The following is a 26,168-nucleotide window of genomic DNA, read 5'->3' as shown; positions in this document are numbered from 1 at the left end:
CGGACCCGGGAGGAAGGGAGGGGGTTGTAAAAGTGGACCTGGGGGGGTCCAGATAGCTACTGAGCGGGGTGATAGGTTGATTGGCTGCAGCAGAGGGGTCAGGAAAGAAAATTTATCCGGGGAGCAGGGGGATAACAAGAAGGGCAATGCAATTGAAATAATGAGTGGGAGGGGCAGGTATGACGGGCGCAGGGGACCATATGTGTCGGGAGTGCACATACGCTGTTTACGAGCAATTGCGCACTCCGGCCCCCAATGCACGACTCGTGGCCTGGGTTGTGCAGAGTCTCAGGCCCAGGGTCCACGGCTGATGTTGTGTAATGCCAGGTCGGTTGTTAATAAAGCCCCCCTCATCTGTGATCTTATATTGGAGGGGGGTGCGGACCTGGCAGGTATTACAGAGACCTGGTTGGGCCAAGAGGGGGGGTCCCCCTCGTTGAAATGTGCCCACCAGGTTTCCGTGCATTTCATCAGCCAAGGGCCCAGGGGAGGGGTGGGGGAGTGGCGGTGATTATTAGGGAGAGTCTTTGTCCGAGGGAGACCACTGTTCCTCAGATAGCCGGATGTGAGTCCCTCTTTGTGAAATTGGGCCGTGGGGTGCAGATGGGTTTGCTGACTGCGTACCTGGCTCCCTGCCACATGGCAGCGACCCTACCCGAGGTACTCGAGCTACTTGCCGGGGTGGCGGTGGATACCCCCAGACTTATTGTCATGGGGGATTTCAACCTTCCATCCGCGGGTGAGGCGTCAGAGGTGGTTCGGGAGTTCATGGCTTCCATGACGGCCATGGACCTGACCCAGTTAGTTCAAGGCCCCACTCACATAGGGGGACACACTCTGGACTTGATTTTCATCTCTGGTCAGTGGTTGAATGATCTTGGTAAAGGGGACTTAGATATTAAACCCTTGTCATGGACAGATCATTCGCTCCTTCACTTGGACTTTCCTACCGCTTCCCCCTGCCGCAGGGAGACGGAACCGACCAAATGGTTCTGTCCCAGGCACCTGATGGATCCAGAAAGGTTCCTGACGGAGCTTGGGCCATTTCCTGAGCCTCTGACACACGACTCGACTGAAGAGCTGGTGGCCGCCTGGGAGAGTGCAGCCGCCGGAGCTTTGGACCATGTCGTGCCTTTGCGGCCTCTGACCCGATGCCGATCTCAATTGGCTCCTTGGTTCTCTGAGGAGCTGAGAGAGATGAAGCGTCAGAAAAGACGCCTAGAGAGCATTTGGAGGACTAGTCATTCTGATTCTGACCGGACACAGGTGAGGTCTTATATCAAGACCTACCTAGTGGTGATAAAAGCGATGAAATCTAACCATTTTTCCGCTCTTACCGCATCTGCAGAGAACCGCCCAGCCGCCCTGTTTAGGGTGACCCACTCCCTTCTTCGGGGGGGGGGTGCGGGAAGATCCCTTGCAGGGTCGAGCTGAGGATTTTGTGCAATTCCTGCACGATAAAGTCACTCGGATTCGGGAAGGCTTGGACTCCGACTGGGTGAGTCCGGGGGAGGAGACGAGGGTAGGTCTTGAGAATATTACCTGGGAGGAGTTTGATCCTGTGGCTCCCGAGGATGTGGACAGGGTTCTGGGTAGGATTAGTGCCGCCACATGTTTATTGGACCCGTGTCCCTCCTGGTTGGTACTGGCCTCCCGGGAGGTTACACGAGGCTGGCTCCAGGGGATTATAACTGCTTCTCTGAGTGAGGGTGCCTTTCCCGCTGCCTTGAAAGAGGCAGTGGTGAGGCCCCTCCTCAAGAAGCCTTCCCTGGACCCGGCTGAATTAGCTAACTACCGTCCGGTCTCGAACCTTCGTTTTGTGGCGAAGGTTGTTGAGAGTGTGGTGGCACGACAACTGCCCAGGCACCTGGATGAAGCTATCTATCTAGACCCATACCAGTCGGGCTTCAGGCAGGGGCACAGCACAGAAACGGCATTCGTCGCGTTGGTGGATGATCTCTGGAGGGCTCGGGACAGGGGTTGCTCCTCTGTCCTAGACCTATTAGATCTCTCAGCGGCTTTTGATACATCAACCATGGTATCATGCTGCAGCGGTTGAGAGGGTTAGGAATAGGGGGCACCGTTATGCGGTGGTTCTCCTCCTTCCTCTCCGACCGCTCGCAGTTCGTGTTGGCAGGGGGGCAGAGGTCGACCTCGAGGCGTCTCGCATGAGGAGTGCCACAAGGGTTGGTCCTCTCGCCTCTTCTGTTCAACATTTGTGTGAAGCCGCTGGGTGAGATCATCCGTGGTTTTGGGGTGAAGTGTCATCTGTACGCTGATGATACTCAGCTGTACATCTCCACCCCAGACCACCCCAACGATGCTCTTGATGTGATGTCTTGCTGCCTGGAGGCCGTGCGGGTCTGGATGGGGAGGAACAGGCTCAGACTCAACCCGTCCAAGACCGAGTGGCTGTGGCTGCTGGCGTCCCGATATAGTCAGCAGGTGCCATTGCTGACTATTGGGGGTGAATCTTTACCCCCCACAGAGAGGGCTCGCAATCTGGGTGTCCTCCTGGATGCACGGCTGTCTTTAGAAGAGCATATGACGGCCGTGGCCATGGGGCCTTTTATCAGGTTCGCCTGATCCGCCAGTTGCAGCCCTTTCTGGACCGGGACGCCTTGCGCACGGTCACTCATGCCCTTGTCACCTCCCGGCTGGACTATTGTAATGCTCTCTACATGGGGTTCCCCTTGAAGAGCACTCGGAGGCTCCAACTGGTCCAGAATGCGGCCGCGCGGGTGGTTATGGGCGCAACTCGTTGTGCCCGCATGACACCCCTCCTGCGCGAGCTGCACTGGCTCCCAGTGGTCTTCCAGGTGCGATTCAAGGTGTTGATTACCACCTTTAAAGCACTCCATGGCATAGGACCCGGGTACCTTCGAGACCGTCTTCTGCCACCAATAGCCTCCCACCGACCAGTCCGCTCCCACAGAGAGGGACTCCTCAGGGTGCCATCAGCCAAGTTATGTCGGCTGGCGACACCCAGGGGGAGGGCCTTCTCTGTGGGAGCCCCAGCCCTGTGGAATGAACTGCCCCCAGAAATACGTAAGATCTCCGACCTCCGGGTGTTTCGCTGCGCACTGAAGACCCTGTTGTTCCGCCAGGCCGGGCTATCAACATAATAATTTTAAATTGGGGTATTTTAAATTTCTGGGTTTTTAAACCGGCCAAATCTATTTAATTATTTTAATTTTTAATCATTGTTGTGTCTTGTGTTTTTAAATTGGCTGTACACCGCCCTGAGTCCTTCGGGAGAAGGGCGGTATAGAAATAAAATTATTATTATTATTATTATTATTATTATTATTATTATTATTATTATTATTATTATTATTATTATATTATTATTATTATTATTATTATAATGTATATTTGCATAAATAGATAAATTGAGAATAACTGGAAACATATATAAGATAAAGATAAAGGTGTGTGTATCTAAAATTGTGTTGAATAAGCAAAAGGTAGAGAAAAAAATCTAAGTATATAAAAAAAACGGGAAGAAAGATCAACGATTAATATTTATATGTTAGTGTGGGAAAACTTCACATGAGCATTAAAAATGTCAACTATAACCACTATAGCGAAAACAGGAAAAAAAAACCAACTGTAAATCCTACAACAGTGGCATCACCACTACAGCAAAGAACAATAGACATGATAGGAAAAGAAAAAGAAAAGCCAGAAACGACACTAAATGCTATGCAGAATATGTTTCAAATGATTCAAGAAATGCTATTAAAAACACACACAAAAAATGGCAGATAATCACGAAGAAATGGGAATGTTTCATGCAGAAATCAAAAACGAAATAGGAGAAGTAAAAGAGGACATTAAAAATATGAATGATAAAATTGGGGATATCCAACAAACAATAACAGAAAACAAACAAAGAATTAAAAAAGCAGAAACAAAAATAGACCAAGTAGAGACAAAAGTGGAGGAATGGAGCAAAAAGCTTTTCAACTAAATAAGGAATTTTCTGACTCAATAGCAATGCTTGAAATGGAGAAAGCTTCATACTTCTTGCGCTTTCAAAATATAATAGAAGAAAAAGATGAAGATCTGGGAGAAAAAATGGAGATAGTGTCAGAAATAATACAAAGAGACAAGTCAGAAATAAAAGGATAGTTGGACGAAATATACTGGGTACATACTAATTACATAAGAAGACATCGACTGGCGAGGGAAGTACATGTTAGATTCTCAAAATAAACAATTAGAGATGAAGTATACAGAAAATCAAGAGAAGAAACTTTGACATATAAGGGTAAAGAAATCATAATTTTAAAACAAATACCTCGAAGAATTAGAAACCAACGCCAACAATATCAGTTCTTAACAACCCAACTGATCGGATATAAAATAATATTTAAATGGCTCACACCGGATGGGATTTTAATCACATGGCAAGACAAAAAGTATAAAGTAGACACACTAGAGAAAGCAAGAGAATTCTATAACTTGCACCTTACACAGGAAGAGGAACAGGAAAGTAAAAAAGAAACAGAAAGTAGAAGCCAGGAGGAAGAGCAAATAGAAGAAGCGAAGCAAGAGAGAGAAGAAAGAGTCAAGAAAAAGAACGAGAGGAAAGAGAAGGTGCGAAAGCAAAAAAACGGATGGAGACAAAACACACCAATAAACAGCTACACTAGGCAATGGAAGAGGCAATTAAACTTCTCTCAGTAAACATAAATGGATTAAACGCACTGAAGAAAAGAATGCAAACATTTACAAAACTATGAAAATTAGAAGCAGATGTGATATGCCTCCAGGGGATATATATCAAAAAAGGATACCAAAAAATATTAGAAAACCGAAAATTAGGAAAACTATATACATCTCTGATGCAAAAAAAAAAAAAGAGAGAGAGAGAGAGGAGTAACGGTTTATGTAAAAGAAAGGATAGAATCGAAATTAATATATGCAGACGAGGAAGGAAGAACTGTGATGCTTAAGTTAGAAGTAGAAAAGAAATAATCACTATTAGTAGTAATATATGCCCCTAACCAAAATCAACAGGAATTTTTTTAAAGGAATGAATTAAAATATGAAAATATCTGCCTAATTGGAGATTATAACGCTATAGTAGATGCCAAAAAAGATTACAAAAGTGGTAAGAAAAATAAAAAAAAGAAAGAAACACTTCCAAAAGAATTCTTCAATATGGCCGCGGAAATAAATCTAAGAGATGTTTGGAGGGAAACACATGAAGATGAGAATCAATATACATTTTACTCTCATCCACACCAATCCTGGTCTAGAATCGATATGGCTTGGATGACTGCAGATATTAGGACAGGGGTAGAAACAATACAGATAGGAGTAAATGAATGGGCAGATCACAACCCAATACTCATAAAATGGAAGGGGGGAAAAAGATTTAGGAGATGGACAATGAATAAAAAAATACGTAAAGAAAAAGGATTTAAACAAATGCTAGAAAAGGAATTACAATCATTTTTTAAGATAAATAAAAGAGAGGATACTTCCTTACAGAATACTTGGGATACAACAAAAGCATACATAAGAGGACTGACGATTGCATATATAGAGAAGAAAAATAAAGAGAGGAGACAACAGGTAGACAAACTATATGAAGAATTAAAAAACACAGAATATAAACTACAAAAAGATCCCCAAAATTAAAAAAATAAAAGAGGAATGGAATATAATCAAACATAAATTAAATTTGATAAATCAAAAAGAAAAGCCCAGAAAATAAAAATGGCAAAACAAAACTATTTTGAGTTTGCGAATAAAACAGGCAGATGGTTGGCATATAAATTGAAAAAAGAAAAAGATAAAAGAATAATATACCAACTCAGAGACGAAAAGGGGGAAATTCAATATAGAAGAGAAGCTAAAAAGGAAAATATTCAGACATTCTTTTCAAATTTATACAAACAAGAAGTAGAGGAGGACAAAGAAAAACAATACATAGAAGGATCAGAAATGGCAACAATTACAGAAGAACAAAGAGAAATATTAAACGGACCGATAACTAAACTTGAATTTGAATTGGCACTGAAAAAACAATAAAACACCAGGGCCAGATGGGCTACTGGTGGAATTATACAAAAACGTACAGGAAATATTGGGAGAAACCATGTTAGAACTATATAATGAGGCTTTGGAGAAGGCAAAAATTCCGACAACCTGGACAGAGGCAATAATTACTATCATACCCAAAGAAGATATGGACCACCAGTTAATTCAAAATTACAGACCAATCTCCTTGCTAAATACAGATTACAAGATATTTGCAGTAATTATAGCTGAAAGAATTAAAAAAGTATTAAATAATCATATACACTTGGGCCAAAATGGATTTCTGCCAGGCCGACAAATCAAGAATAATATGAGAATAATAATAAACACATTAGAGTATTACGAATCACACCCGGAAAAACAAGCTTCACTGGTTTTCCTTGATGCCCAAAAAGCATTTGATAATCTAAATTGGAAATTTCTAATGGGGCAATTAAAAATTATGCAATTCGGGACAAAATTTGAAAAAATTCAATTTATACAAAACAAATGTCAAGAATAATTATGAATGATGATACCATAGACCAATTCAGCATAACAAAAGAGGTTAGGCAGGGATGCCCACTCTCTCCACTATTGTATAACTTAACATTGGAGATCCTTTTAAAAAAAGTCAGGGAAGACCAAGAAATTAAAGGGCTAAGGATAAGGAGAGAAGAACACAAGGTTCAGGCCTTTGCTGACGATCTTGTGTTTATAGTAGAAGAACCACTAGAGTCAGCACCAAAACTGTTTAAGAAATTAGAAGAATTTGGAGAAGAGGCAGGATTAAAAATAAATCAAAATTAATCAAAATTAATAACAAAAAATCTCAAAGGAACAAGAAAAAGAGTTGGAGAACATTATACAAATTCAAATAACTAAGAAAATAAAATACCTGGCTATCGGCAAGAGGTTCGTCAATAAAAGAAAACAATTACGATAAATTAATAACATAGATAAAGATTTAGACAATTGGAGAAATTTACAGATATCACTAATGGGAAGGATCTCTACCATTAAAATGGATATTTTATTTATTTATTTATTTATTTATTTATTTATTTATTTATTTATTATTTAAATTTCTATACCGCCCTTCTCCTTTCGGACTCAGGGCGGTGAACAGCCAAAACATTTGTACACAAAAGTTAAAATAGTTTTAAAATAATTAAATAAAGTTTGGCCCATAATTTAAAACATTTCAATTAAAATCAGTATCAATTTTAAAAACCAAGATCCGTTCCAGTCCGGTTTCAGGCCCGGGCACAGCACAGAAACGGCATTGGTTGCATTGGTAGATGATCTCTGGAGGGCTCGGGACAGGGGTTGCTCCTCTGTTCTGGCCCTGTTAGACCTCTCAGCGGCTTTTGATACCATCGACCGTGGTATCATGCTGCACCGGTTGGAAGAGTTGGGGATGGGGGGCACTGTGTTACAGTGGTTCTCCTCCTTTCTCTCAGACCATTCGCAGTTCGTGTTGGCAGGTGGGCAGAGGTTGACCTCGAGGCCTCATATGTGGAGTACCTCAGGGCCCCTTCTGTTCAACATTTATGTGAAGCCGCTGGGCGAGATCATCCATGGCTTTGGGGTGAAGTACCATCAGTACGCTGATGACACCCAGCTGTACATTGCCACCCCAGGCCACCCCAACGATGCCCTTGAAGTGATGTCCCAGTGCCTGGAGGCTGTGCGGATCTGGATGGGGAGGAACAAGCTCAAGCTCAACCCTTCCAAGACTGAGTGGCTGTGGTTCCCGGCATCCTGATATAGTCAGTTGACTCCATCACTGACTATCGGGGGTGAGTCTTTATACAAATTTAAAAATAAAATAAAATAAAATAAATAAATATAAAATCAGGCCAGCCCGGCTAACTGAAAGAAATAGGTTTTAAGGGCCCAACGAAAAGTCCGGAGGTCTGGGATCACTCGTATCTCTGGGGGTAGATTGTTCCAGAGGGTAGGCGCCACCACAGAGAAGGCTCTCCCCTGGGGAGCAATGCCAGCAGACATTGTCTGGCTGACGGCACCCTGAGGAGGCCCTCTCTGTGAAAGCGAACTGGCCGGTGGGAGGCAATTGGTGGCAGAAGGCGGTCCCGTAAGAACCCCGGCCCTAAGCCATGGAGCGCTTTAAAGGTGATCACCAACACCTTGAAGCACACCCGGAAGTCCACCGGAAGCCAATGCAGCTCGCGCAGGAGAGGAGTCACATGGGAGCACCCCGTCGCTCCCATAATTCCCTGCGTGGCCGCATTCTGCACCAGTTGGAGCCTCCGGGTGCACCCCAAGGGGAGCCCCATGTAGAGAGCGTTACAGTAATCCAGACGAGAAATGACGAGTGCTTGAGTGACCATGCGTAAGGAGTCCCGATCTAGAAAGGGGTGCAACTGGAGTATCAGGCGAACCTGATAGAAGGGGCCACAGCCGTCATATGCTTTTCTAAAGACAGCCGTGCGTCCAGGAGGACGCCCAAGTTGCGGGCCCTTTCCGTGGGGGCCAGTGATTCGCCCCCAATAACCAGCGATGCTGCCAGCTGGCTATACCGGGACGCCGGCAGCCACAGCCACTCAGTCTTGGAAGGGTTGAGTTGAAACCTGTTTCTCCCCATCCAGACCCGCACGGCCTCAAGGCACTGGGACATCACTTCCAAGGCATCATTGGGATGGTCTGGGGTGGAGATGTACAGCTGAGTATCATCAGGGTACTGATGGAACTCCACCCCAAAACCACGGATGATCTCACCCAGCAGCTTCACATAAATGTTGAACAGGAGGGGCGAGAGGACTGACCCTTGTGGCACCCCACAAACAAGGCGCCTCGGAGTCAACCACTGCCACCCTGTCAACACAGATTGCGACCGGTCGGAGAGATAGGAGGAGAACCACCACAAAACAGTGCCTCCCACTCCCAGTCCCTCCAGCCGGCGCAACATGATACCATGGTCAATGGTATCAAAAGCCGCTGAGAGATCTAACAGGACCAGGATAGAGGAATAACCCCTGCCCCGGGCCCTCCAGAGATCATCCACCAACACGACCAATGCCGTTTCCGTGCTGTACCCAGGCCTGAAACCGGACTGGAGAGGATCTAAATAGACAGCTTCATCCAGGTACTGGGGAAGCTGTCGCGCCACCACACTCTCAACAACCTTCGCAATAAAACGAAGGTTGGAGACTGGACGATAGTTAGCCAAAACAGCCGGATCCAGGGAGGGCTTCTTGAGGAGGGGTCTCACAACTGCCTCTTTCAAGGCGGCCGGCAGGATACCCTCACTCAAAGAAGCATTAATAATCCCCTGGAGCCAACCTCGTGTAACCTCCTGGGAAGCCAGCACCAACCAGGAGGGACACGGGTCAATAAACATGTGGTCGCGTTCAGCCGTCCCAAGATCCTGTCCACGTCCTCGGGAGCCACAGGATCGAACTCCTCCCAGATAACTTTCTCAAGGCCTGCCTCAGTCATCTTGTCTGAACTAACCCAGTCAGCGGCCAAGTCTTCCTGAATCCGAGTTATTTTATCATGCAGATACTGTACAAAGTCCTCAGCTCGGCCCTGCAAGGGGTCATCCCGTGCTCCCAGATGGAGGAGGGAGCGGGTCACCCTAAACAGGGCGGCTGGGCGATTATCTGATGACGCGATAAGAGCGGCAAAATAGCTAGATTTCGCCGCTTTTATCGCCACTAAGTAGGTCTTAATATGGGACCTTACCAGTGTCAAGTCGGATTCGGATCGGCTGGCCCTCCAACCACTCTCTAGGCGTCTTTTCCAGCGCTTCATCTCCCTCAGCTCCTTGGAGAACCAAGGAGCTAAGTGAGTTTGGTGCCGGGTCAGAGGCCGCAAAGGCACGACACGGTCCAAAGCCCCGGTGGCCGCACTATCCCAGGCAGCCACCAGGTCTTCAGCCGAGTCGTGAGCCAGGATCTCAGGAAATGGCCCAAGTTCCCTCTGGAACCTATCAGGATCCATCAGGTGCCTGGGGCAGAACCACCTGGTCGGCTCCACCTCCCTGCGACGGGGTGCGGCGGTCAGAACGTCAAGTCGAAGGAGCAAGTGGTCAGACCATGACAAGGGTTCAATGCCTATATCCCCTGTATCAAGGCCACTCAACCACTGACCAGAGATAAAAACTAAGTCCAGAGTGTGTCCACCTATGTGAGTAGGGCCATGAATTACTTGAGTCAGGTCCATGGCCGTCATGGAAGCCATGAACTCCCGAGCTACCTTAAGACATTTCACCGATAGATGGCAGGTTAAAATCCCCCATGACCAAAAGTCTGGGGGTATCAGCTGCCACCTCGGCTATGACGTTGAGGAGCTCGGGCAGGGTCGTTGCCACATAGCAGGGAGCCAGGTACGTGATCAACAAACCCATCTGCACCCCACGACCCCACTTCACAAAAAGGGACTCACATCCGGCTATCTGAGGTACAGTGGTTTCCCTTGGATCAAGACCCCCGCCTCTGCCCTGAGCTCTCGGCTGATGAAATGCACGGAAGCCTGGTGGGCACATATCCACGAGGGAAACCCCCCCCCCCATGACCCAACCAGGTCTCCGTAATACCTGCCAAGTCCGCTCCCCCCTCCTGAATAAGGTCACAAATAAGGGGGGGCTTATTTACTACGGACCTGGCATTACATAACAACAGCCGGAAACTCGGGCCCTGAGACTCTGAGCAACCCGGGGAATGGGGAGAGGGGCATGCAAATGCTTGAAGTTTTACCAAAACTTTTATTTTTATTTCAGGTTATACCAATAAAATTGGAAAAAAACTTTTTTGAAACATTGAATAAAATAACATCCAAATTTATATGGCAGGAGAAGTGCCCACGAAATAAACTTAAATTACTACAGGACACAAAAGACAGAGGAGGAACAGCACTCCCAGAATGGGAAATTTTATTATCAAGCGGCTGGTTTATCCTGGTTAAAAGAATGGATGGAATTAAAAAATAATAGAATACTAACAATTGAAGGACATGAAATACAAGTGGGTTGGCATTCATTTCTCTAGGATGGAAAACACAAAACATATGCCTATTTCAAAAGACATATAATAAGGAATGCGCTTCTACAAACCTGGTTAAAAATTAAAAAACAGCACCACACAAAATTACCGATCTGGCTCTCACCATTAGAAGCAGTAAGACATCCAAATTTAACCAAATTTTAAAAAGTAATAAGATATAAAGATCTAATAGAACAACAAGGAAAACTGAAACCAAAACAAGAGTTGGAATCGGATTTAAATAGAGAAATCAGGTAGGAGGATTAATGCTAGAAATATTCAGTGAAGCACTACAGGAGACAAATATACCCAAAACATGGACAGAAGCACTAATTACACTTATATACAAGGAAGATTCAGACCAGCAATTAGTACAAAATTACAGGCCTATCTCTTTATTGAATTCTAATTATAAAACATATATGTCAGTAATTGCTGAAAGGTTAAAAATGATTCTAAATAAACATATGCATCCAGATCAAAATGCATTTTTGCCAGGATGACAAATTAAAAATAACACACGTACTATAATTGATATATTAGAGTTCTATGAAGCACACCCAGAGAAACAATTTTCACTGGTTTTCCTTGATGCCCAAAAAGCTTTCGATAATTTGAATTGGAGATTTATGATACAACAAATAAAGAATATGGAATTCGGGTCTAAATTTGAAAAATGATTGAAAAAATATATTCAAAACAAACTGCAAGAGTAATTATGAATCAAGATATGACAGACAGATTTGAGATAACAAAAGGAGTAAGGCAAGGATGCCCACTTTCCCCACTTCTCTTTATACTATCACTGGAGCCACTCTTAAAAAAAATTAGGGAAGTCCGAGAGATAAAAGGATTGACGATTAAAAATGAGTACAAATTGCAAGCCTTTGCAGACGATATGGTCTTTATAATTGAGGAACCTCTAAAATCAGGCCTCAAATTGATTAATCAAGTTGAAGAATTCGGTATAGTGACAGGTTTAAAAATTAATAGAAATAAATCCAAATTGTTAACCAAAAATCTCACAAAAAAACAAGAGATAGAATTAGAAAAAAGTATGAATATTCAGATAACAAAAAAAAGTAAAATATTTAAGGATTTGGTTAACAGCAAGAGGCTTTTCAATCAAAAAAGAAAACTGATAAATTAATACTGCAAATTGGAAAAGATTTGGAAAATTGGAAAAATCTACAAATTTCATGGCTGGGAAGAGTGGCGGCAATAAAAATGAATATCCTGCCCAAAATCTTATTCCTCTTCCAGGTTATACCGATAAAAATAGAAAAAAGTTTTTTTTGATTTACTAAACAGATTGACCTCAAAATTTATATGGCAAGGGAGAAAACCTAGAATTAGATTAAAAACATTACAAGACACCAGGGACAGAGGGGGAGTGGCATTACCGGATTGGGAGATTTATTATCAAGCAGCATGCCTAACATGGTTAAAGGAATGGATGGAGTTGGAAAATAAAAGAATTCTAGTAATAGAAGGACACGATCTACAGGCAGAGTGGCATACCTTTTTATGGGGTGAAAAACATAAATCCCATGGATACTTTAGAAGGCATATAATTAGAAATTCATTATTAGTAATTTGGAATAAAATCAAAAAGCAACACTACACAAGAATACCGTTTTGGATTTCTCCCAATGAAACAATTACACACCCAAATTTAATAAATTGAACCAAAATAATTAGATACAGGGACAGATTAAATGATTTGGGAGAATTAAAAACAAAACAACAACTGGAACAGGATTTGAAGAGGGAAGTTGAATGGTGGATGTACTTACAAATAAGATCAAAATTTATAGAAGATACAAAGACGGATCAGGTACAATTAGAGCAAAACGAATTGGATAAAATTCTATATAGGAGGGAACAAAAATTAATTAGTAAAATATATAAATTTTTATTACGGTATAAAATGGAAGAGGAAATAGTGAAAGATACTATGATTAAATGGGCAAGGAATTGCAATCATGTAATAGAAATAGAGAAGTGGGAAAAGATGTGGAGAACAAATATGAAATTGACAATATCAACGGCATACAAGGAAAACCAGATGAAAATGTTTCATAGATGGCACTTTCCACCAGCTAGAATAGTGAAGATGTTCCCTAGTAATTCACCGAAATGCTGGAAATGTAAGAATAATTATGGAACATATTATCATCTCTGGTGGACCTGCCCAGTGGCAAAGAAATTCTGGGTGAAAGTTAAAAAGTGGATAGAGGAAATAACTCAGAATTCAATAAAGGGAGAATCTGAGCAATTTTTACTAGGGATTTCTATAGAAAATTATACCAAGGAAATATATTATTTGATACTACATATATTGACAGCAGCCTGCAAAGCCTATGCGCAAAATTGGAAGAAGGAAAATCCACCATCAGAAGATTTAATTAGGAAAATTTTAGATTGCACAAAGATGGACAAATTAACAAAGCTCGAGAAAGAGGAAACAGAATATTACAAAGTGTGGTGTAGATGGTATGAATGGTTGGAAAATAAGAAAAATGAAAAAGAGGAATAAAGAGGAGAGGGGGGAAAAAGTGTTGAAGATCAATGTATAGGGTAGACGAAATAAAGAAAGTGGAAAATAAGTATTGAATAAGATATGGTTAAAATATGTGTAAATAGATGTATTTAGAAAGAAAGGATCATTTCGAAATAGCTGTAAGAAAAAGTTATATATATATATATATATATATATATATATATATATATATATATATATATATAAATGTGTGTTTGTGTCTTGTTTTAATGTACTCAAAAAAATTTAAATAAAATAAATAAATAGAGAAATCGACTGGTGGACTTACACACAAATCCAATCTAAATATAAGGAACATACAAAAACATATGAAATTCAAAGAGAGAAACAAGAATTAGACAAAATTATATTAGAGTCAGAAGAAAAGCTAATTAGCAAAACTTATAAATTTTTACTATTTACTATTTATAATATAAAATGGAGGAAGAAATAGTGAAGAATACAATGATCAAATGGGCGCAAAATTTTAATTATACAATAGATTTGAAGAAGTGGGAAACAATGTGGCAAGTGAATGCAAAATTAACACTATCGGCGGCATACAAGGAAAATCAGCTGAAGATGTTTTACAGATGGCATCTGTCATCGACAAGATTTGCAAAAATACACCCAAACAATAGTGCAACATGTTGGAAATGTAAGAAATCCTAAGGAACATATCATTTATGGTGGTGGACGTGTCCAGCAGCAAAAAAAAATTGGGCAAATATTAAGAAATGGATAGAACAAATAACAGATCAACAAATAGAAAGGAAGCCAGAAATATTCTTCTTAGGAATTTTTACAAAACCATATTCCAAAGAAATAAAATATTTGATGCTACACATCTTAACAGCAGCACGAATAACATATGCAAAACATTGGAAGCAGGAAAGAACTCCAACTGAGGAAAAACTGATAGCTAAGATTTTAGAATGCGCTGAGATAGACAGATTAACAAAAGAAATTAAGGAAAAAAGAGACAGATTATTATAGAATATGGAATAAATGGTATAATTGGCTCAAGACTAGAAATAATAATAATTATAAGGAGAGAAATTAGAAGTACAAAATATATACATAACAAATGTATGGAGTGGAATAAAAATGTATATAACATGAATGTAGAAATGTATAATATTAAAGATATAATTAAAGTATATAGATCTCTATGGGGGGGAGGAAAAAAAATGAGGGGAAGAAGGAGTAATAGATTAAGATATAGAGGAAGAAGAACAAAGCAACAGATGGAAGACCACTATGAAATAATGCTTAAAAGTGATAAGCTACTTATATGTTGTATGTTGTATAAATGTCATATATGTGTTATAATAAAATTATACAATTAAAAAAAAACAAGGGAGGAAGTTCCTCTTTCTAGTTGTGGGGCTCAGGACTGGTTGGGAATGGGTGCCAGTGTGCGTGCTGCCCAGACAGGAGGATTTGCTGGGTCTTCTGCCGCTGCTGCTGCGCCATCTGCTCAATTAGCAGCCTCCAGAGTTGGGGTGCCCCCCCCCAGCATCATCCGCGCTGCTGCCCTTTCAGCGCTCCTTGGCTGTCGTTCTGGTTCCCCTCGGATGTTGAGATTTTCCAAATTTTCCATCACCAATTGGATTATATGCCTCTTCAGACGATCCTCCTTCAGCAGTGCTTCGGTTAGTTCCCCCTAGTCAGCAAGGGCTTCTAGCTCCAGTTTCCACCCCGGTTTTCGGTTACCGTGGCTGAGGGTGACTCCTCTGGTTCTCTCATCCCAGCTATCTTTCTTCCTGATGCCAATTGACCAGCGGGGCTTTTCGGGATTCTCCAGGGTTTTACCTCATCCTTTCCGATGGGGTGTACGAAACAGGCATCTGGCTGGGTGATGGTTGATGTCTCCCCCCAGCATTCAGCTTCTCCCTGTTCCCTGCTTCATTCGGACATGGTTTGCAAGGTCCCCTCAGTAGAGCGAAGATTGCTTCTCTGGGTTGACCGTTTTGCAGACGTTGCTTTCTGTAAGAGTTGCCTCTCCCTCTGATTTAAGAAAGTGAAAACTCTTGAAATGGAGTATTTCAAAAGGAACCTTTTATTAAGCAGAAGGGACAGCAATGAAGTCAAAACAATATCCTTAGGCAAGACAAGTAGGATTAAAGCAGTAGAGACCCCTCCCTTTAGCCAGAATGCAGATTTTAGCCAATAAACAAGTGTGAAGATGTTTTCTTTACCAGCTGCCCTGAGAACCGGATAAGCATGCATTCCCATTGCTATCCTCCATTATCCTTTAAAGTGAAACAGCCCACATGGCCGTCATAAACATTCCCCAAAGGTAAGGAGATCTCAGGGCGCTACTGCGCCAATATATAGTTTGTAAAATATCTGTTGACACAGGCAATGCTAATAAATGGAATCCAAGCCCCCCCCCCTTCTTCCAATTGAATGGCAGTATCACTTTTAGGGATCTGACAAATTACCTCCTTCATGAAGAAAATACATCTTAGCAAAGGAAGGGTCTTAGTCATATTAATTTTCACATCAAGTATATTTTAGTATATATTTTATATACTATAATATAGTATATATTTTAGTATATATATTCACATCAAGTATTTATTTTAGTTGCAGAAACTATTTTAAAAGTGATGCCATTTGATCCCAAATGAGAATGGCTACAGTCAGAGCAGACCTAAACTATCAGATGAACTACTGAGATTATTTTTCAGGGAAAGAAGCTTAATGTATCCTACTTTTTAAGTGGGTTTTAAAAGTGGATTGATTCTGTATGAATTGTAGTTGGCTATCAAATCACTCTGACCTTCCTGAAAAATATGCGGATATCAAAAATTTTAATAGTTTTAAAATGAGACCATTTGTAAAATCAAATAGTTAAAAATAATTAAGCTGTTTTGCTTATCACCTACTACTATGATTATTATTCGGCCTTCTAACTGTTGATTTCTTTGCTTTTAACAGTTTTATGGAAACACTTCATTCAGCAAAATGGAGGGTTTCTCTCCAAACAACTAAATATCAGTTGCCTGGCACAGGTTTCTGATGGTTATGCTCAGGGACCCATTCTCCGAGCAGTTCAAGCAGTCCTAACTGAAAGACGCCGAATGCAGCTAAGTAAGAAGCCACTGACTGCTGTTGAATTCCTAACTTGCCTAGCAAGACAGGATCCAGTGTACAAAGAAGAGGAAGAAACATTTAAGGTTAAGAAATTTGCCTTTTTTGTCTGTGGAGGAGTAAGTAGTATTCAGAACGTTGCTGCTTTTGCTCAATACATTCAGAAGTGTGTTTTCTAATGAATTGTATTTATACGATCTGAAGAGAAACCAGAGTATGTGGGAACCAGCAAAGATCTGAAAGACCTGACTTTTCCTAAGAGTAGAATAGAATTAATATCTTCTCCTCAGCACTCCTACAGGACAGGTATAATAAAACTCCAGTAGCTGAGCGAATGTGTACATGTGGCAGTGGGGAAGTTGAAGATAACTTACATGTCCTAGTTTGCAGCAAGTTCTATAGGATTATCAGATCAACGTACATTCTTTCATTATTAGAGAGATTTCTAGGGAGGTCAAATAATTGATCTTCCTAGGGGGAAAAAACTTTTTTTTAGGAAAAAAAATTAGGGGCTTAGACAATTTAGAACTAAACCAACTTCCGTCTGACCTAAGTGTAGGACATAAAATTATCTGCTACAATGTCCTACCTGTTAATACTTCAGCTTCTAACTCAGTCTTAGATTCATCAAGTTTCGATTTTCCATGCAAGATTGTAATCATTTCCTTTTATTTCCAAGCACATCATCTTCATCATTTCCTTAAATTCCTGTGCCATTTTATTCTTTCTGGGTTGATATTGTTCCAATTTAAATCCACATTATAATCCTCCTTTTTTAATCATCAAAGTCTAATTGCTTGTAGACACACAAATCCTCCTTAGTTCTCGCAGCTTATCATTTTAAAAGTTCAGGGTTTTATTTTTTTTCTCACTGCTTCAAAGTTTTCCCTCAGAACAGAAAGTTTATTGTCATACTCTCATTTCTCCTGGAGATGTCTCTCTACAATCCACAATTCCACTGAGCCAGTTAAAAAATATCCATTTTGTTTGTAATTTAAAAAGGGAAAAAGGAAAGTTTTCTCATTTCTTCTTTATCTTTTATATCCAACCAATCTGTTTATAATCCAATCCAAATCTGAAAAGTCCAAATTCCAGCTTAACATTTTCATTCATATTCAACTTTAAATCTTTAGTCGGGCTCTCCTATAGAGTGCTTGTCACTTCCATATTTTTTCTCTATCAGCTGTCTCCCCCATCGCTATTTAGACGCTATTTCCATGCCAGGGTAATTCTAAAATTTTCCAATTTTTCTTTTATTACCTGTGAGTTGGCCAATCACTCACTCAGTACCAGTACTTTGTCCAAATCTTCACTCCTGCACAATGCTTATTCTGGATGCTCTGGCTTCATGGTGATTCACACTGATCGCTGCCCCCCATCGCCGGATCGAAGAGTTTTCTCGGGCTTTCTGAGGAACTTGCCTGTTCCTCTGTAGCTACCAAGCTGCCTCTCCTTCTTCACTGTCCCTACAGGACAGATCCGGTCCGAAGACCCCCCGGTGACAGTTCGTTTGGCTGGGTTTCGCTTCCAGAAACTTCAGCAACAGAGTGGTCAATGCCTGGAATGTACTACCTGACTCTGTGGTCTCTTCCCCAAACCCCCACAACTTTAACCTTAGACTGTCTACGGTTGACCTCACCCCATTTCTAAGAGATCTGTAAGGGGTGTGCATAAGTGCACCAACGTGCCTACCATCCCTGTCCTAATGTCCCTTTTTATTCATATCCATTTCATGTATTCATAATCATGTTTATATTTTATCTGTTATCTTATATATGCTGGACAAATAAATTAAATAAATAAAAAAATAAATTTCTACATGAACCATCTTCTTCAGGATTCAAATCCAGCTACCACTCATGCAATAGCAAAATTATGTGCTGCTGCAATGATAATAAAGAAAAAAATGCCTACAGATTCTTATTCATATTATTACTACTTCTTTACTACTATTAGTAGTAAAAATTATTACTAATAATAATTTTTAGAGAATGTGCTTATTTTAATGTTTAACTTTTGTGCTGGTCTGTGACCATAATAAAGATTGATTCTGATTCTAATGAATTGGAATCAATTTCATCTCATTCCAACAACATAGATTATTAAACAGTCAGGAAGTCAGAATTCAGAACAGAGCTAGAAGGGAACTTGGAGGTCTTCCACTTTAGCCCTTGCTCAATCTGGAGTTCCTGTACCATTCCAGACAAATGGCTATGCAAAAACTCTTCTTAAAACCTCCAGTAATGGAGCACCTCCAAGCCATTTCACTAATTGATAGTTCTAACTGACAGGATATCTCTCCTTATTCTAAGGATATCTCTCCTTGATAAATTTCCATCTGGTACTTCTTGTCCTGCCCTCAGTTACTTTGGAGAATAGGTTGACCCCTCTTCTCTGTCCCCTCAAATACTGGAATACTGCTAACATGTCACCCCTACTTCTCTTTGTTAGACTAGACGGCAGTATTGCAGTATTCAAAATGTGGTCTTAACAAATCAGTATGAAGTGGTAAAAAAACACTTGACCTTGATATTATCCCTCTGTTGATGCAGCCTAGGATCTCATTGGGTTTTTTTGGTAGCTGCAGCACACTGCTGGCTCATATTTAAGTGTTTGTCTACTAGGACATCGAAAAACCTTTCACAATTACTTCTGTCAAACCAGATATCACCCATTCTGTATCTGTGCATTTGTTTTTTCTTGCCTATGTGTAAGACCTTACATTTCTCACCACCGACTTGCATTTTGTTGGCTGGTGCCCAATGTTCGTCTGTCCAGATCCTTCTGGATCTTGAGCCTGTCTTATAAATTGTTGGCTATTTCCCCCAGCTTGATGTTGTCTGAAAATCCTCTTCTATCCAATCATCTAAATCATTTATGATGTTGAAGAATACTGGGCCTAAGACAGAATCTTGGATTCAGTTCAGTGGTGGGATTCAAATAATTTAACAACCAGTTCTCCGCTCTAATGACCAGCTGGGTAGTCATGGCTAGGTGGTCATGGGACTGGGTGGTAATGGCCAACTTGACGTTACTCATGTCGAGAGGTGCTTCACCTTGCGGAGACTCTCGTGACCGTGGGGATGCTGCAACGTAAGTGTGAAAAACAGTCATAAATCACTTTTTTCAGTGCCGTTGTAACTTTGAATAGTCACTAAATGAACTATTGTAAGTCAAGGATTACCAGAATAAAAATACAAAAAGCTTCTTTACTTGCAAAAGCTGCCATAAATACTAATCATTAGATTAGAAATGGAGGAATACACACTGAAGATCAATGACAGTCACAGTCATCATGGAAACCTAAACCAGTCTGAATACAGTACCTTCCTTTTCATCAGCAATACTTGCAACCCAGAGTTACAAATCAGGCAGGGTGATTTAACTATTTTAATTCCTTGAGGAATTAAAATAGTTAAAATGCAACAATAACTATCAGCAGCCAACTCTTGCTCATAAAGTGAAACCCTTTAGCAGAGATGTCATTTAAGCTCTCCAGAAAGTGGGTGGGCATACTTGGGCCCACCCAAGCTAAAGAGACAAATTAACAAAGTATATAGGGGACCCAGGTTCAAGTCTCTGCCCTCCCAAGCTTGTCAGGATCACAATAAAATTAGTACATGCCACAGATATCTAAATAAACTTCAAGACTGTGTTAGAAGAAATATTCATCTGGTTCAGTTCCAAGCTGGGAGAAACACACTGGAAACTTGGAGGCTGATTGGAAAGATGGTTTAATGATGAAGCAGAACCACATGAGTGGTTCCACATGGGTGATTCTGTTGCAGCTGACCACATGGAGTTGAGAGTAAGGGGTTTTTATACCTTCTCTTGGGCTTTGAACTTGAGCTTCTTGTTCCTGTGCAAGAACGTGTATTCTATTGACTGTTGTCAGACTCCCATGGGGCCATGTACCTGGCTCTGTAGGTTGTCTGAGAAGTTTGGTTGAAGTTTGGACTCTCTGAGATGATATAATGAAGAGACATGTGTCCTGAAAGGGTGTTGGGCAATTCCTATTGTGTCTTTATGTCTTTTCTCCTGTTTTGGATCTTGAGTGAGGGCTAATCCCATTCTGCCTTTGTTCAGACCTTGCTGCAGGAAATTTTTGCCTTATGAATAGAGCTATCTATCTCTTTATCTCTTAAGTGCTGACATCTGATGTGGGCTATTAAGGAAGGTGGTGACTGCTCTCTCCCTCTAAGAAAACATGTTTCTCCATTTCTCATCCAGGGAAATATACTCTTCCTTTTTAATATTTCTCAAAATATTTAATTCTTCTAGGAGAGGATTGGATGCTAACTTTCTACAATTAGTGCCATGTTACTAAGCCTTATTATCATGAGAGAAAACTAAAATGAATTGGAAGGAGGATCTTACTATCAGTAAGCAATCATGTGCCTTGACCACTCCGAAGCAATGCAAGAGACTCCTGTCCCAAAGGTACTTTTTCAAGAGGCAACTGGACTTTCTGGAAACCAAGAAAATTCAGTTGCCTCTTGAAAAAAGCACCTTTGGGACAACCATGACCTAGATGACTGAAAAATCCCCATAGACCAGAGACTCCTGTGCTCAGTGAACTGACAGAACACCCTTTCCCACCCAGGAGAAGCAATCCTTAGATCCATTTGCACCACTTAAAAGATGCCAGCTGGTCTCACCTCACAATATATCCTAAGGAAATCATCCAGATTTAAGGAAAGATCACATGCCCCCAGAAATGCAGAAAAAAAATCAGACAGAGTGCCAAGCTTGCATCCTGCCTCTCAGCCATTTCTTCTATGGCTATGCCAACCCTTATGTAAATAGCTCTGAATCTAACCAGTCCCTCTTCCCAAACCCCAGAATAAAAGTACCAGCAAAGGAAAAAAAAGAACTCCAGAGAAGCCACTCAGGTTATAGAAAGTCTGGGCGTATGCCAAGAACCATTAATGGCTGTTACAATGTAACAAAGCTTAACCCAGAGGCAGTTTCTGAAAACACTTAAGCAGGGCAATAATAAAGATAGGGAGAGTCCTTTATTTCTCTCAACAAATGTTCCAGCAAATGACCCTCCAATGACTGGTAATGCTCCACCTGAAGGGAGCCACCCTCAGCCTCTATAGTACAAATAAAGCCCACAGAGTAGGAGCATGCTCATAGGGCAAGGTCCAGGGTTCCATATCCCGTCCACAAGACAGAGTCCAGGCACAAGACAACAGCAGTCTTTTTTTTTAATTATTATTATTATTTTATTTATTTCTTTACAACAAAATATTTATTCATACACAGATCGCGACGGGAGCTTTACAGAATATATTAACTTCAGTCAAGATATACAAATAATAAAAAAGAAAAAAAAACTACACTAGCCTTATCCTTTTTTTTATTCTATTATTCAACCAAGTATACCATTGGTCCCAGCATTGAAAATATACGGAGTCCTTTTGATCTCTCAAAATTTTTGTTAATCTGTCAGCTTCCGCATATTCGATAATTTTTCCCAAAATCAAATCTTCAGCCGGTAGGTCTTTCCCCTTCCAATGTTGAGCAAAACATATTCTTGCTGCGGTTGTGATATATGTAATCAAACACCATATATTCGTGCCTATCTTATCTGGCCTAATATTTAATAGATAGTATTCTGGTTTCAATTGTAATTTATATCCCGTGATTTCTAATATCCACCTCTGTATAGATCTCCAAAATTTGATTGCCTTAGGGAAAGTCCACCATACATGATAATAAGTACCTATCTCCCCACACTTCCAACAATTTGGAGAGAGTCCTGGAAACATTTTGGCTATTCGAACAGGAGGGAGATGCCATCTATACACCATCTTATACAAGTTTTCTTTATAAGTAGTTGCCATCAGAAATTTCAATTGTTTCGTCCAAATTTCTTCCCATTTTATCAATTCAATTGAGTAACCAATATTTCTCCCCCAGGCAATCATTGAGTCTTTAACAATCTCATCCCCTATCCAATAAGTTATTAAGAATTTATAGATCTTAGATAATATTCTTTTCTCCTTTCCTAATATAATATTATCTATTTCTTGCTGGGTCATGTCTATACCACTTTTTTCCTTGTCTTTCTTATATTTAGAGCTAATCTGGGCATAGGACCACCAATCCAATCTTATTCCTTGAAGCTCTAACTCAATTCTTGTTTTTAAGCAGCCTTCGGCATCCAACAGTTCCCAATAGGATAGGTGTTTTTCTCTATTATAAAGCGAGCTATATGTTATAGCTTCTAACGGGACCAACCAAGAAGGAGTCGAAAAGTAGAGTTTACCCTTAACTTTCCTCCATGTATCAATTAGAATATTCCTTACATAATGTCCTGCAAAACTCATATGTTTTTTAACCTTATCTTGCCAAAGAAAATAGTGCCAACCCTGTTGTAACCCCAAACCTTCCAGAATCAACAACCGTCTTCTTCTCAGCAGAATCCATTCCCTTACCCAAACTAAATTTGCAGCCTGATAATAATATTCCCATTTTGGTAAGCCAAATCCCCCTCTTTCTTTCACCTCTTGAAGCATTTTAAGTTTAATTCTGGGCTTTTTGTTTTGCCAGATAAATTTAACAACACATTGATTTAACTTTTTGAAAAAAGTATTGTCTAGTCTAGCTGGTGCTGTATAAAATAAATATGTCCATTTTGGGAGGATATAGGATTTTATAATCGCGATCCTACCTAATAAAGACGTCTGAAGGTTCTTCCATTTCTCTAAATCCTGTTCTGTTCGCTGGAGTAATTTCAAATAATTATCTTCTTTAATTGTTGTGCATTTGGCTGATAATATAATACCTAGGTATCGTAATTTATTAACAATTTGGAATCCCAAATTCACTTCTAATTCTTTCCCCTGCTTTATTGTCAATTTTTTAGTAATAACCTTAGTTTTTTCCTTATTTATTTTTAAACCCGCTACATTTCCATATTTTCCTAATTCATTAATCAAATTTGGACCCGATAAAGTGGGGTCTTCCAATATGAATACTAGGTCATCAGCCTATGCTTGTACCTTATATTGTTGGTTTTTAATATGCAATCCTTTTATCCCCAAATTACGCCTAATTTCCCTCAATAAAGGTTCTAATGTTAAAATAAATAGCAACGGAGAAAGCGGGCACCCCTGTCTAGTTCCTTTCTCAATATAGATTTGTTCAGAAGCATCTCCATTAATTAGAATCTTAGCGGACTGCTTCGAATAAATTGAACAAATTGCCTGAATAAACCTTTCCCCAAATTGCATATGTTGTAATAAACCCACTAAAAAACTCCAACTAACTCGATCAAAGGCCTTTTGCGCATCCACAAAGACCAAAGCCAATTGTTTATCAATATGGGTTTCATAATGTTCCAAGACGTTCATAATTATTCTCACGTTATCTCTAATCTGCCTGCAAGGAAGGAAACCGTTTTGATCTTCATGTATAAATTGACTTAGGAAACCTTTTAGCCTTTCTGCTAGCACTGCCGCAAATAGTTTGTAATCTGCATTAAGAAGCAAAATAGGTCTATAATTCTGGATCAGGGATAAGTTGCTGCTTTCCTTCGGCAAGAGGGTTATTAATGCTTCTGACCAGGAATTCGGAATCTATCCCTCCCGGATTACCCCATTAAATAGTTCTGTCATATAGGGATTTAGGACTTCCCAAAGTGCCTTGTAATATTCTATTGGGAGGCCATCTGTACCAGGAGTCTTTCCTGTTTTTTGTTTTCCCATAACCCCTTCAATTTCCCCTTCGGTTATCTCCCTGTCCAATATTTCCCTAGACATGTCCAATATTTTGGGTAGATCAGATTCTTCTAAATATTTCTTTATTTCCTGCTCAGATTTATCCTCTTTTCTATATAAATCGGAATAAAATTCCTGCGCTATTCTTTTCTTTCCTTCTTCCCCTGTAATCCATTCACCATTCCCATCTCCCAAGTTATGAATTCTATTCCTTTCCTTTTCTTTTTTTAATCGGTATGTAAGCCATATTCCCTGTTTATTTGCGTTTTCAAATTGCCATTGTTTCATCCACCTAATTTTTTTTCTAAGTCCTCTTGGTCTAATAAGTTAATTTGATGTCGTACTAATTTCAAATTCATATTGAGTTCTCTATTGTTTGGGTCCTGTTGCAACATAGCCTCACTTTTGGTCAAATCTTCTAATAATTTATCTCGTTTAGCCCTCTCCTTCTTCCGTTTTCCCGCTATATAGTTTATCACTACACCCCGAAACACTGCTTTAGCTGTTTCCCAAACATTTAAAAAATTCACATCTTCCTTATTATTTTCCTGGAAAAAAAAAACCCATCTCCTTCTTTAAATAACTTAAAAATTGTTCATCTTTGAGGACCCTTACATCCATTCTCCACCTGGGCTTTGTTTTCAAGCCTCCCCATGTTATCCATAGTGGATTATGGTCTGCCCACTCATTAATGCCTATTTCTACTTTCTGTGTTCCCTGCCTCAGTTCCCCCGACATCCAAACCGCATCTATCCGCGACCAAGATGAGTGCCTGGCGGAGAAATATGTGTACTGTCTATCTTTCGGGTGTTTTTCCCTCCAAATATCTCTAAGTCCAAATTCCTCTTGTATTTGATGGCAAATAGTAGGCAATCTTTTCTTTGCTGATCTCTTTTTTCCCTCCTGATTCTTATTTCCAGATATATAATCTTTATCCTTATCATCTATGGCGTTGAAATCCCCCACTATACAAATATGTGAGTAATCAAGTTCTACCAATTTACTATAAAGATTCTGAAAAAAAGCTTTTTGATTCCCATTAGGTGCATAAATACAAACCAATATTTATTTATTTATTTATTTATTAGATTTTTATACCGCCCCCTCTCCCGAAGGACTCGGGGCGGTGAACAGCCAAAATTAAAAAACATACAATATAAACAATTAAAATACGTTTAAAACAGAATTAAATCCAAAATGGCTCCCCAATTTAAAACGCCTTACCCATGCCCCTATAAATAAGACGAATTTAAAATTTAAAAATTTAAAATTTCCACATTTAAAAAGGGGGAAGATTTAGGCCAGGCCAGCTTGATAAAATAGAAAAGTCTTAAGCGCGCGGCGGAAGGTGCGCAGATCCGGGATCCTACGTATCTCTGGGGGGAGCTCATTCCAAATCGTAGGTGCCCCCACAGAGAAGGCTCTCCCCCTAGGGGCCGACAGCCGACATTGTTTGGCCGACGGCACCCGGAGGAGCCCCTCTCTATGGGAGCGTACTGGCCGGTGGGAGGCTATTGGTGGTAGCAGGCGGTCCCGTAAATAACCAGGTCCTAAGCCATGGAGCGCTTTAAAGGTGATAACCAGAACCTTGAAGCGCACTCGGAAGACCATCGGGAGCCAGTGCAGCTCGCGCAGGAGAGGTGTTACATGGGAACTCCATGTCGCTCCCATCACCACCCGCGCGGCCGCACTCTGCGCCAGTTGGAGCCTCCGAGTGCACCTCAAGGGGAGCCCCATGTAGAGAGTGTTGCAGTAGTCCAG

The 26,168-nt window shown here is 40.8% G+C and overlaps 1 protein-coding gene across 6 annotated transcripts in view; it reads left to right on the top strand.

Annotated features, from left to right (window-relative positions):
* The window catches only part of DRC11 (dynein regulatory complex subunit 11), a 277,555-nt gene that overhangs the window by 244,985 nt on the left and 6,402 nt on the right, over positions 1-26,168 (top strand). For 4 of the 6 annotated variants that reach the window (XM_087885743.1, XM_087885733.1, XM_087885750.1 and 1 more), the window contains one exon: positions 16,528-16,766. The exons of the other annotated variants lie outside the window; for them this stretch is intronic. In XM_087885743.1, the coding sequence (XP_087741869.1) occupies positions 16,528-16,766 (239 nt within the window). The remainder of the gene's footprint in view (positions 1-16,527; positions 16,767-26,168) is intronic. 6 annotated transcript variants of the gene reach the window in all.

The sequence above is a fragment of the Pantherophis guttatus genome, chromosome 1 (assembly GCF_059756535.1).
Source record: "Pantherophis guttatus breed Tessera chromosome 1, ASM5975653v1, whole genome shotgun sequence".
NCBI lineage: Eukaryota > Metazoa > Chordata > Lepidosauria > Squamata > Colubridae > Pantherophis > Pantherophis guttatus.
Note: the sequence above shows the minus strand (reverse complement) of the source record. Positions and strands in the feature narration are given on the sequence as shown.